Source organism: Porites lutea, chromosome 1 (genome assembly GCF_958299795.1).
Source record: "Porites lutea chromosome 1, jaPorLute2.1, whole genome shotgun sequence".
Lineage (NCBI taxonomy): Eukaryota > Metazoa > Cnidaria > Anthozoa > Scleractinia > Poritidae > Porites > Porites lutea.
In genome coordinates this window covers 21,082,310-21,096,866 of record NC_133201.1, presented here as the reverse complement: position 1 = coordinate 21,096,866, position 14,557 = coordinate 21,082,310, and the positions used below count along the sequence as shown (strand labels likewise).

Sequence of the window (14,557 nt, the reverse complement as noted above, 5' to 3'; positions counted from 1 at the left end):
TCAAAAACGCGCCCTCCTCCTCATGTTCTTTTGTGACTACAATTCTCATGCAGTACCTTATTTTTCTTCCCTTAGATCTACCATGGATATAATAGAAAGACCCAGTCTTTCTATTTTCCATGGATCTACTCTACTCTAAATCCGTTGCTATTCTAATGCATGATATTTCTAACAGCTTAACACCACTAACATGTCTAACTTATTTGCTTCCCCATCTAATATTCATTCATATAATACAAGATCATCTTCAAGAGGTGACCATTATGTTAAACACTCAAGGTTAGACAAACAAAGTCTCTTTCAAGATATGGTGTAAAAATCTGGAATAGTTTACCGTGTGAAATGCGTTAAATGTCCAAAAATAACTTTAAAATTAATGTCCAGGACACTTTACTCCGAATACTTCCAGAAGAAAATGATTATATTGATTTACCCGACTTAATAACAGAAATTTTCTGAAAACTCGGCTTCTTATTTTGCAATGTACATGATTGTAAACGTAATTAAATTAAATTAATTTTTATTTATTTGTTTATGTATTTAACATATTTTTTACTCTTTTTCTCTAGTCTTTCTTGTGATCTATTTGCATATATATTACATACGTGTAACCACTGTTCGCGTCGACTAGCTAATCTGCTAACTGTGGGCACTGGATATTGCTTTCTGTAAAATTTGCCATAATTAATATTAAAGTGTTAAAGTTACAGACAAAAGATGTTTGCACGATTAGCTTCACAGGTTTCTTTTTTCCCCGTTATTTGTACTTGAGATCGCGTTAGAAGTGTTGGTTTTTCAGACGGTGGGATGCGTGATCGCGACTGATAATATTCAGAGATCAAATGTATCTTGTATTTTGTTTCCTTGGTTGCGTGGTAAAGTTTCCGGCACGCGAAGCTAACAGCTGGTGGAGAAGCGCGGTTCCGAAACCTGGCAATTGAATGAGTGAGTTTTTCTTTTTTTTCCGCCTTTCTACTCTGAGCTTTTTTTTTTCACGATCAAAGACACTCAGTCACAAAAACATAGAGGTGCGAAGAGACTCTGAAAGGCGCTAATCTGCTTGCCACACGAGTGAAAACTCTCTACATATGCAGGACTCAACTTCTAAATTTCGTAATTATCGGCAACTGTTAAAACCCAAACCTAGTTCTTAAGGGGACTTATTACTTATACAAACCATCTCGGTTGGAAATATTCGGCATAAACATGAAAAAAAATTAAAACTATGATGTCGTGGGGGAACGAGCCGCCGCTCTAATAGCCTACATGTAGCCGCAACCCCCCCCCCGCTCTCCGTTTTTCCTTTGTCAAAGGGGGGAGGGTGCGGCTACACGTAGGCTACCGCTCCAAATGAAAGTACCTTAAACTGCCTTTTATAAGCTTCCCCTCTTAAAAGTCCCTAGTCCTATATATAGGCCTGTATATGGGCCCACCTACTTGTAACATAAAATTCATTTGAATAGAAAATGATTAAATTAACATCTGTAAACCTGAAGAAGGCTGGTATGACCAGCCGAAATATTGTTATGTTTAAAAAACAAAAGACGTTGTTCTGAATCAGCTTTGCAGTGGTCTTTGGATTTCTCGTTCTTGATTCGAATAGAAGCCCCCCTCTACCTCCAATTATAAGACTCTTATAAGCCATCCAACCTGAATTCGATTTATTATGACGTTTGGAAGCTTAATTTAAAATCAGTAAATGAAACTGCTATAGCTTTTTACCAAGGGTCTTTTCTATTCTGGTTGTAAACCCCCCTCGGATATAAGCCACTCCGTTTATACCACCTCTTTAAACCCTTTACTGAAGATGTATAAACCCAGAACTTAAAAGCGACATCTTAACAAAATCAGTGAAGGTCGTCAAGTAGCCAGAGATCAGATTGGCGAATTCACAAGGAAAAAAAGAAACCAGAAAGATGTCACTGAGATGTACACGTACAAGAAGCCTTTTCACTAATTGCAGTTTCTGGCAGTACACAATAAATTCTTTCGTTGCTCACTATAAATCTTGTAACTAGTTTTATAGGAAATTGGTCACTAGTATTTAAGTCGAAGCGTTCATTACCCGTCGATTAGTTTTTTTTATAATACTGTTTTTTTCATTTCGTTTTTGTTTGGATGGAGGTTGCTTTACTCATTTTAGGTGCAACATACGTTTAGAGTATTTGAACAACTGGCTCGCTTAATGAAAATAGTGCAAACCTATATTGTTATGGTCGACTCTGGGAGTATACAAAATGTTTCCATTGCTCATTTGAATGGTACATGGCTCTTGGCGGACTCCCGAAATTAATATCGGCGGACACTAGAGCATTCCCCGAGGTGGTACGTCTACATTTTTTAACAAAACAAAAATTTGCCTAGTTTATCAGGCAATGAAAAATCTTTGAAACTGAAGATTTTGCGATGTTGCGCAAGCAGTAATGAAACTTATGAGATGTGTACAATTGTGTAAAAACAGGAACCGATTAATGGCAAAAATTAGTAATATTTTCGAGGCCATGATTGTAAATATTACACCTGCATTTACTGTAATCTTGGACTTACGTGTTCAGATCATTTTCAACGTCGCGCGTAAACACGTCAAGATCGATGAAAACAAAACTTGCTACTTTCTTTCAAACCCGACTGCCACACTTCCACTTATCCAATTTAGGGCGTTTTTGTCAGTCTTCGTGAAGGAAAACTGACGTGTTAAATTATCAACAAACAAAAGCTTTGTTCGGATAAATCAACTATAGGAGCAAATAAGATGAATTTCTTAGAAAATAAGATGATTCTTTAACCAGGTGAAAAGAAAAAATCTCAGAATTCTGACCCGCGTTTTAGTGTAAAGATAATAGCAAGCCGTGTGTTATGTATATACCTATAAATTACAAAAAATACATTTTTGGGGGTAAGTGACAATCAAAGAAACTTACTGCGACTTCGTATTCACTTGATAATCGATGCACAACAACGTGTTTACAATAAATTATTAAAAAATACTTTAGCTGCAAGAAATACTCGTATTTAGCATACACTATTATCAATACAGTCTTATGTGAAACGATGTAAAAAAGAGCACTTTCAACTTACCAACTAAGACAAATTTCAGCGCCGCCGTCTTGTTTAACAAAATGGTTGCGAATAATTAAAATTTAGCAAACATTCTTCGAGAACATAACTACCGCAGGGTTGCTACGTAAAGGATTTTAGTACCCGAGGTTAAACAAAATGCACTTGTTTACTGTTGCTTTAATGCTATCCGAAGATTTTTTAATATCAATTACATATTGAGATTTACGTATTCATTGTCAAAACGTTAGCACATAACAGGTTCCTCAGAGTTAAATGTTTTGAACGTTTACTTGACTAGTTCCTCTGATTATTTTAGTCCTTATTTCTCATTATCTCTGACAAAAGCCCATGAAAGGTACAGAAAAAATTAGTTATTGTCATTTTCACTTTCCTATACTCTTGTCTATACTTCACATGATGAGCTTTAGTAATTGAATTCGATTCGGCTCATGTACAGCACGGCGTCTGAACCAGGACTTCGACGCTCTTTTCAACTGTTCATGTGTTTGTATTGGAATTATAAAGCGCTGGTAATTTCTATCAAATTGACATCTCTCGATTTATATCGATGGAATCCCCTGCTATGTGTTTAACGATTATAATTCACATTTTATGTCTTCGGACGGACATTTCATGAAAATTACCCTATGCTGGATTGAAGTACATATTCCGTGGGAATTCTGAGGAGGCCTGCTACACCGAAGATGCGGAAAACTCGAAGGGATTACAGAATAAACTGAGCTACAGTCTCCGACAAAAATGGTTGGGACACTTTAACCAAACGCTGTTTTTTTCCTTCTCGTGCTCCCCTCGTCCCTCTCAAAGTTGTTCAGGGCGGTTCGGTCACCAAATCTTGTACGCCAACATTGAGGGTACAAGGAGACCCCAAAGTGTCCCAACCATTTTGAATGAGACTGTAGGTCACCTTCTCTCTCTTCTTTTTTTCTGTATAATCCGGATTTCTATGGAACAAGCTCCCCTTTGAAATTCGAGCTTGTACTGATATTAATCCTTTTAAATCGAAGTTGAAAACGTTTCTTTTTAAAAAGGTATATGACATTTAGTTTCATCATATTTGTTTTTGTTTTCTTTCCTTTTTAAGATGTGTATGATATAAATTTCTCAATATGTACAGTAGGGTTATATGTAAGCTTGTGATTAATGATATTCTTTGTCCTTTTTTACATTGTAAAGCGCTTAGAACAGCGATGTATAAGCGCTATATAAATTCCATTATTATTATTATTATTTCCCCTTTTCTCAAAAACTAACATCTCGAAGTTCCAATTCGACCAGAAAGCAGGTAGACGAAAAAAAACAACAACAACAACAACTGAACTGAGGGGACGTGTTACCTCTAAGTCCTTATTTATTTATTTAGTTTGTTTGTTAGTTATGTTTTTTGAACCCACATGAAGAAATCAGTCATAGGCATAAGCACAGAAGCCGCATTTGAGAATTTAATTATTCATTGATTATTTTTAACATAGTGCTTATTTGCATCACATAAACTATGGCATTATATTTCCTAACAGATGTAGAGCTATGTTGTAATGAAAATGCTATTAGTAAACCATCATCGTCATTATTATTATTATTATTGATAGAAGTAGTGATAGTATAAGTATTATTATTATTATTATTACAATTGTTACTATTAACAGAAATAATATTTCTTCGTAAGAGGTTTTTTCTACGCGGTGTCGGGATCGTTCTTCAAGCTAAAAGCACCCCTGATTGGTCCCATTCAATTGGACCAATAGAATAGTATTCATTGTCGATTCTAACTGATTCTGTTTTAGAAAGTTATTGTCTATTACGCTGCTTCTACTGCTGCTTCTATCACAACTTGTCCTAATTGGGTTTAATTTCCTATCAAAATCCTGGTTTAAATGTTCTTCTTTGTCATCTTCTAAGTAGATCACCACTAAATCGTTATTTCCTACTTATTTCAAACCATTTTAGCCTGTAGCATTGCCCAGTTTGCTAATTTCTAACTCTAGTCTCTCTTTGATCCCTTCTTCAAACAATTCCTCCGCACACTTTACGGAAGCTTCGTGATAAGCAAACATATTTGGGAAATATTTGCACGGCTGACCAGATTCTTGAGTGCGAAAGCCTGAGTGATCTACAGCCTCAACTCCACCTATTTTACGAATTAACATGCCTATATAAACATCTTCGAGTCTAAAAGGGGTATAAGTGTCAAATAATTCCACTAATTTGTGGACTAAATCTGACGATAACAAATACGCTGGCCCGTTGCAGTAAGTTGGAAAAGTAGACTCACTGTACTCTTCTCTGGTTATTCGGTGCTTGCCAACACGTAGAACAGGCGCGCTGTAGAAACAGCGTCCCATGTAAAGGTTAGTTACTTGGGTGTCAGGCTTTTCCAGGTGGTCCAACAAGTTATAGGGGTTAACAAATACATCATCATCCACTTTGAGGAGATACCTGAAATCGCAATATCCTGCCGCCCACTCGAGACCCATTTGCGTCTTCAGAGTTAGATTGTAATAATGGTCAATGTGACTTCCTCGCATGATATCTCCGTATATCGTACCCTCGGCGGCCATATTTTCACTCTGATTGTTGTTGTCTAAAGCTTGACCAACGAGAAACACGGTTTTCCATCTCATCTGGAGTGATCGATCATTCCCCCATGTCCTCCGAATGACTGTTCTTCTGTCCGAGTTAGCAGGGGCAGAAAGCACCAAGATTAATAGGAATGCGTTTTGGGCGCAACGTTTGCGAGAGAGCAACCATGAGAAACGTCGACGATAAGGTTCTTGTTCGGTGACATATGGATTTATTTTCCAGCTTATATCATTCTTGTGATGTCGTCGAGAGCTCTGAAGTAGATATGTAACAAGCAGCACGCTGGATAAAACTCCAATGAGCAGTGCGTTACGAAGATTTGTTTTTGTCAGAATCCGCTGTCCTCTTTGAGCTAAGTAACCATTTCCCATTTTGCTATGTGTTGCGTTATATGCTGACTCTTCATGAATTTGTTGTCTACTCACTTATAGAGCTTTGATGGGTTAAAGCGAGAAAGAGTGTTACGACTCCAGTTGCTGGTCAATGAATCAGATATTTTTTTGCAGGAGTCCTAAGTGCGAAACAAAGAAATATGTTCAAAAGCTAAACATCACGATCATCAATCTGATCAGGGGCACCAACGACGGTTTTCTCCTAAATACATTGAAGTCACTTTTTAGGCTATCCAGAGCTCTAGAAACTGCATTCTAGGCGGCGCTATAAAATTTGTATCCGTTCGGTTATCCTGGGCGAAATTAAGTGTTTTCGAAGTTACAATTGCTTCAGCATCTTTCTCTCGAAATTTTTAGATGCAATTTACCGGTAACGTATCACGCAAATGAACATTTTCTGATTCCTCTCTCACTCAAATTTTTGAATCTGAAAATTTTAGGTTTCCTTTTTCTCTACGAAAAATAGCCTAACGTGGGAAGTAAAAGGTAAAAAATTGAACTTCAGAAAATCATGGGGAATTTATCGGATAAGCTTAGAAAATTGTAAATGAATGGAATGGTCGTCTAGAAATTTTTAGCTGTTCTCAAGTAATAGAAAGTTCAAGGCAATATTTGCTTCTCCGAACAGATATTTTACAGAAAAGAGTCGTTGGGTGCCGCTGTCTGATTAGGTTATGGTTATGGAGATGACTTGCAGTAACTTTAACTCCCAGGAAAACACTTTCAGTCATACAGATTTAATTGAACAAGTCAGGTTCAGTTCACCAAATGTTGTTACAATCTCGCGCAAGGTCTCTTTCTAACGGTTTCCCCGCCCACGAGATAAGATGTTCGTCCTTTTTTTAAAGTTTTTTATTAAGAGCGATAGTTTTTGTCATCTTTTCATTCATTTAAGTCTCTGGGACGGTTTGGGTCGCTTTCACTCCGTGTGGAACAATATACACTTTATGCCAAGTTTTGAAGGAAACAGTTTTGTTTTCTCTCGAGTCCAAGTGTTTCCCTTGACTTCGTTTAGAAAACATTAGGTTTTTATTTTAATATAAGTCATTTTAATCAACTTAAAAAATTATCAATAATTTTTGGTCAGTAGCTTTTGCAATACTGTAGCGGTTTTTTAAAGTGATGCAAATAAAGCTTATTGTCGTTGTTAACTTTTGCAAAAGGCGTTCTCGCAATTAATAACTATTAAAGCAACTACACCCCGAGGAAAAGATATAGAGTTTCAGACGCAAGGTCATTTAGGCAAAACCGAATGGAATTGTTTATAAACATGAACCAGACCCCAAAATGAATGCATTTGCTCGAAATGAAGAACATCTATTCCCGGCAAGAGAATCCAGAGTAGACCAATCGCAATGTTTGTTGCCGGTTCTTTTCTCTGATCCGCGTAGTTTTCCCGGTGACGGTAAAAGGTTAAATGAGTTTGCGGAATGGCATGTGGCATGGCTTGCGGAATGACATAATTATGTGGAATGTAATATATGCCGAATGACTCAAAGAAAGAAATTAAACTAAAAAGTGCGCCCTTTTTTGACGCCAATTAATTTGCAAAAGCAGCCGGCGGATTTCGGACTGGCAGCCCCTTTTTTATATCGCGGGCTTGACTTTGATGACAATCAAAAAGCCAAGAAGGACCCTTTGAGTTCTCACTGTCAATTAGCCTTTTTCGCGCAGCCACAAAGATTCTACTTGCCTTTATTAGTAGGGCTGCGCATGCACACCAGACATCACGAAAGTGAAGAAAAGAACTTGAAGAAAAGATGTTTTGAAAGGTCACGCTCCTTCTACTCTATTTTTCTTTTTGTACAAAAGAAAATTCACCAAAGCAAATTCACCAGAGCAATTTACTGGTTATCTATCTATCATTCTTTTTTAACCCTGTATCTCCTTGTGAAATTGATTCTGAAATAATGACTATTCAACTAAACAGGGCACACGGGCCGTATTCATTTCCCACTCGGATTTTAAGATTGGCTAAACATATTATAAGCCAAACTCTATCAATTCTCATCAATAAATCAATTGAATTTGGAACCTATCCATCTAAATTAAAGCTTGCCAAAGTAATTCCAATTTACAAAAGTGGTGATGAATCTGACCCCTCCAATCATAGACCCATATCACTCCTCTCCATCTTTAACCGTATCTTCGAGAAGATAATGTATAATCGCCTCAAGTTATTTATTGAGAAGTGCATCATTCTCCATGATTCACAATATGGTTTTGTGAAAAAAGGTCTACTGAGCATGCCTTTTAGAGACAATTAATAAAACTGAAACTGACATGGACAAAAAGTTGTACTCATGTGGTGTGCTCATTGACTTGCAAAAAGCCTTTGACACAGCATATCATTCAATATTATTAAGAAAATTAAATCATTATGGAGTTCGTGGAATGATTAATAATTGGTTTGCATCATACCTAGTGGGTCGTCAACAAACAACAAAAATTGGTCCTAAAACATATCCAAAAAAGAAGTAGAGTTATCAGGTGTCTCACAGGGATCGGTCCTAGGACCCTTACTATTCCTTATTTATATAAATGATATATGTAACAGCTCTGATAAATTGAAGTTCTACTTATTTGCTGATAATACTAATTTGTTATATGCTGACGAAAATCTCAAATCGCTTGAATCTACAGTTAATGCACAAATTTTTAGGGTTTATGACTGACTTATTGCAAATAACTGATTATGACTAAATATAAAGAAATCTAACTTTGTCATTCTTAGACCAAGACAAAAAAAGTTAAATCACCAAGTCAACTTGAAGGTATTTGATCATCATAACAACTCATACATTTCTTTAAAATGCAAAAATAATGTCAAATATCTAGGTTTCCTTATTGATGAAAATATTTATTGGAAATACCATATCGCTCACATCGCTTCAAAAATAAGTAAAACAATTAACAATTGTTATTGGACGAGGTTGGACGAGGTTGAGCAAAATATCGTGATTTGTCTATGGCGAGCAGATTAATTCGGCTTCGGGAAATAATTGATCTGCGAGACACTGACAAATCACGATATTATGCGATAACCGAGTTCAATAATTGTTTTATCATTCGATCACCGAGTTTGTTTTTTTAATGAATATCCTCGGGAAGCGAAGCGATCTGCCATTTTCCCGCAAGAGCGATCGCAAGGGGGAGAAAGGCACGGTTTCCTTTAGACATGTGCGGAATATTATTTGCAGCCAAACACAGTTGGACGGCATTGCGCATGAGCAGATCATTATTTGTAGGTAGTTATTTGCAGGACATGTGGTGGGCTCTCGGCCAATGAAAAGAAAGAAAAATTTGCTTCGAATGATAATAGGCATTATTGCCAGCCTTAGACACTTTGTACACCTGAATACTCTACACCAGATATACATATCCAGGAGCCCATCAAATGGAGCCTCCATCTCCACTAATTTTTTGAGTCAACCCTTTCCCGAGTACATTTATAAATAGAACGGCTTGTTTCCCGCGAAAAGTGTCATATTTCCGTGAGTCTCGTATGTCACCGTGAAAAAATTAAGTTGGATGAAGTCGAACTCAGAAGCCTGTCCTTCGACCGTTTTCCTTTTTTACTATACGTCCATTTTTACGATTTTACAGCCGCTGGGATCTGGGCATCATAAAACAAAAGTAATGAATTACCCGACGACTGAGCATGAAGCGATGGGACAAAGGCAGCGAACTGAGGATCACGGAAAGGTTATCTTTGCGAGAGTTTTTTTTTTTTGCCGTCATACATCCCACGTGTAAGCATGCACTTCGAAAAGAGTCGACGATTAAGCGTTCTGTGGACGATTTGGAACTTTTCGATGATCGGCGCCGAAAAAGTACCAGGATCATTTGATTTTTGTCATCACGGATTTCACCAGTTAAGCACCGCGTGCAAAAGCGATGACCTAAGTAGCAACTAAAGAGGAATGCTTTAGTCCCGAAATTTGACAAATTGCAGTCTTCCTTTACAACTGACTTGTATTACCATGAGTGTTGCCTGATAAAATGGGCTTTCTTATTCAGCCTTGCTTATTGTATGGTATAGTCGCTTGGGGCCAAGCTGCTAAAACTTACAAAAACAAAATTCTCATTCTTCAAAAACGCGCCCTCCGCCTCATGTTCTTTTGTGACTACAATTCTCATGCAGTACCTTATTTTTCTTCCCTTAGATCTACCATGGATATAATAGAAAGACCCAGTCTTTCTATTTTCCATGGATCTACTCTACTCTAAATCCGTTGCTATTCTAATGCATGATATTTCTAACAGCTTAACACCACTAACATGTCTAACTTATTTGCTTCCCCATCTAATATTCATTCATATAATACAAGATCATCTTCAAGAGGTGACCATTATGTTAAACACTCAAGGTTAGACAAACAAAGTCTCTTTCAAGATATGGTGTAAAAATCTGGAATAGTTTACCGTGTGAAATGCGTTAAATGTCCAAAAATAACTTTAAAATTAATGTCCAGGACACTTTACTCCGAATACTTCCAGAAGAAAATGATTATATTGATTTACCCGACTTAATAACAGAAATTTTCTGAAAACTCGGCTTCTTATTTTGCAATGTACATGATTGTAAACGTAATTAAATTAAATTAATTTTTATTTATTTGTTTATGTATTTAACATATTTTTTACTCTTTTTCTCTAGTCTTTCTTGTGATCTATTTGCATATATATTACATACGTGTAACCACTGTTCGCGTCGACTAGCTAATCTGCTAACTGTGGGCACTGGATATTGCTTTCTGTAAAATTTGCCATAATTAATATTAAAGTGTTAAAGTTACAGACAAAAGATGTTTGCACGATTAGCTTCACAGGTTTCTTTTTTCCCCGTTATTTGTACTTGAGATCGCGTTAGAAGTGTTGGTTTTTCAGACGGTGGGATGCGTGATCGCGACTGATAATATTCAGAGATCAAATGTATCTTGTATTTTGTTTCCTTGGTTGCGTGGTAAAGTTTCCGGCACGCGAAGCTAACAGCTGGTGGAGAAGCGCGGTTCCGAAACCTGGCAATTGAATGAGTGAGTTTTTCTTTTTTTTCCGCCTTTCTACTCTGAGCTTTTTTTTTTCACGATCAAAGACACTCAGTCACAAAAACATAGAGGTGCGAAGAGACTCTGAAAGGCGCTAATCTGCTTGCCACACGAGTGAAAACTCTCTACATATGCAGGACTCAACTTCTAAATTTCGTAATTATCGGCAACTGTTAAAACCCAAACCTAGTTCTTAAGGGGACTTATTACTTATACAAACCATCTCGGTTGGAAATATTCGGCATAAACATGAAAAAAAATTAAAACTATGATGTCGTGGGGGAACGAGCCGCCGCTCTAATAGCCTACATGTAGCCGCAACCCCCCCCCCGCTCTCCGTTTTTCCTTTGTCAAAGGGGGGAGGGTGCGGCTACACGTAGGCTACCGCTCCAAATGAAAGTACCTTAAACTGCCTTTTATAAGCTTCCCCTCTTAAAAGTCCCTAGTCCTATATATAGGCCTGTATATGGGCCCACCTACTTGTAACATAAAATTCATTTGAATAGAAAATGATTAAATTAACATCTGTAAACCTGAAGAAGGCTGGTATGACCAGCCGAAATATTGTTATGTTTAAAAAACAAAAGACGTTGTTCTGAATCAGCTTTGCAGTGGTCTTTGGATTTCTCGTTCTTGATTCGAATAGAAGCCCCCCTCTACCTCCAATTATAAGACTCTTATAAGCCATCCAACCTGAATTCGATTTATTATGACGTTTGGAAGCTTAATTTAAAATCAGTAAATGAAACTGCTATAGCTTTTTACCAAGGGTCTTTTCTATTCTGGTTGTAAACCCCCCTCGGATATAAGCCACTCCGTTTATACCACCTCTTTAAACCCTTTACTGAAGATGTATAAACCCAGAACTTAAAAGCGACATCTTAACAAAATCAGTGAAGGTCGTCAAGTAGCCAGAGATCAGATTGGCGAATTCACAAGGAAAAAAAGAAACCAGAAAGATGTCACTGAGATGTACACGTACAAGAAGCCTTTTCACTAATTGCAGTTTCTGGCAGTACACAATAAATTCTTTCGTTGCTCACTATAAATCTTGTAACTAGTTTTATAGGAAATTGGTCACTAGTATTTAAGTCGAAGCGTTCATTACCCGTCGATTAGTTTTTTTTATAATACTGTTTTTTTCATTTCGTTTTTGTTTGGATGGAGGTTGCTTTACTCATTTTAGGTGCAACATACGTTTAGAGTATTTGAACAACTGGCTCGCTTAATGAAAATAGTGCAAACCTATATTGTTATGGTCGACTCTGGGAGTATACAAAATGTTTCCATTGCTCATTTGAATGGTACATGGCTCTTGGCGGACTCCCGAAATTAATATCGGCGGACACTAGAGCATTCCCCGAGGTGGTACGTCTACATTTTTTAACAAAACAAAAATTTGCCTAGTTTATCAGGCAATGAAAAATCTTTGAAACTGAAGATTTTGCGATGTTGCGCAAGCAGTAATGAAACTTATGAGATGTGTACAATTGTGTAAAAACAGGAACCGATTAATGGCAAAAATTAGTAATATTTTCGAGGCCATGATTGTAAATATTACACCTGCATTTACTGTAATCTTGGACTTACGTGTTCAGATCATTTTCAACGTCGCGCGTAAACACGTCAAGATCGATGAAAACAAAACTTGCTACTTTCTTTCAAACCCGACTGCCACACTTCCACTTATCCAATTTAGGGCGTTTTTGTCAGTCTTCGTGAAGGAAAACTGACGTGTTAAATTATCAACAAACAAAAGCTTTGTTCGGATAAATCAACTATAGGAGCAAATAAGATGAATTTCTTAGAAAATAAGATGATTCTTTAACCAGGTGAAAAGAAAAAATCTCAGAATTCTGACCCGCGTTTTAGTGTAAAGATAATAGCAAGCCGTGTGTTATGTATATACCTATAAATTACAAAAAATACATTTTTGGGGGTAAGTGACAATCAAAGAAACTTACTGCGACTTCGTATTCACTTGATAATCGATGCACAACAACGTGTTTACAATAAATTATTAAAAAATACTTTAGCTGCAAGAAATACTCGTATTTAGCATACACTATTATCAATACAGTCTTATGTGAAACGATGTAAAAAAGAGCACTTTCAACTTACCAACTAAGACAAATTTCAGCGCCGCCGTCTTGTTTAACAAAATGGTTGCGAATAATTAAAATTTAGCAAACATTCTTCGAGAACATAACTACCGCAGGGTTGCTACGTAAAGGATTTTAGTACCCGAGGTTAAACAAAATGCACTTGTTTACTGTTGCTTTAATGCTATCCGAAGATTTTTTAATATCAATTACATATTGAGATTTACGTATTCATTGTCAAAACGTTAGCACATAACAGGTTCCTCAGAGTTAAATGTTTTGAACGTTTACTTGACTAGTTCCTCTGATTATTTTAGTCCTTATTTCTCATTATCTCTGACAAAAGCCCATGAAAGGTACAGAAAAAATTAGTTATTGTCATTTTGACTTTCCTATACTCTTGTCTATACTTCACATGATGAGCTTTAGTAATTGAATTCGATTCGGCTCATGTACAGCACGGCGTCTGAACCAGGACTTCGACGCTCTTTTCAACTGTTCATGTGTTTGTATTGGAATTATAAAGCGCTGGTAATTTCTATCAAATTGACATCTCTCGATTTATATCGATGGAATCCCCTGCTATGTGTTTAACGATTATAATTCACATTTTATGTCTTCGGACGGACATTTCATGAAAATTACCCTATGCTGGATTGAAGTACATATTCCGTGGGAATTCTGAGGAGGCCTGCTACACCGAAGATGCGGAAAACTCGAAGGGATTACAGAATAAACTGAGCTACAGTCTCCGGCAAAAATGGTTGGGACACTTTAACCAAACGCTGTTTTTTTCCTTCTCGTGCTCCCCTCGTCCCTCTCAAAGTTGTTCAGGGCGGTTCGGTCACCAAATCTTGTACGCCAACATTGAGGGTACAAGGAGACCCCAAAGTGTCCCAACCATTTTGAATGAGACTGTAGGTCACCTTCTCTCTCTTCTTTTTTTCTGTATAATCCGGATTTCTATGGAACAAGCTCCCCTTTGAAATTCGAGCTTGTACTGATGTTAATCCTTTTAAATCGAAGTTGAAAACGTTTCTTTTTAAAAAGGTATATGACATTTAGTTTCATCATATTTGTTTTTGTTTTCTTTCCTTTTTAAGATGTGTATGATATAAATTTCTCAATATGTACAGTAGGGTTATATGTAAGCTTGTGATTAATGATATTCTTTGTCCTTTTTTACATTGTAAAGCGCTTAGAACAGCGATGTATAAGCGCTATATAAATTCCATTATTATTATTATTATTTCCCCTTTTCTCAAAAACTAACATCTCGAAGTTCCAATTCGACCAGAAAGCAGGTAGACGAAAAAAAACAACAACAACAACAACTGAACTGAGGGGACGTGTTACC

The 14,557-nt window shown here is 36.9% G+C and overlaps 1 protein-coding gene across 1 annotated transcript; it reads right to left on the bottom strand.

Moving 5' to 3' along the window:
• Window positions 1–4,720: 4,720 nt before the first annotated feature.
• LOC140936160 (UDP-GalNAc:beta-1,3-N-acetylgalactosaminyltransferase 1-like) lies at window positions 4,721–6,180 on the bottom strand. Its single transcript, XM_073385652.1, has one exon. The coding sequence runs from the start codon at window positions 6,027–6,029 to the stop codon at window positions 5,022–5,024; it is 1,008 nt and encodes a 335-aa protein (XP_073241753.1). The 5' UTR covers window positions 6,030–6,180; the 3' UTR covers window positions 4,721–5,021.
• Window positions 6,181–14,557: the final 8,377 nt, after the last annotated feature.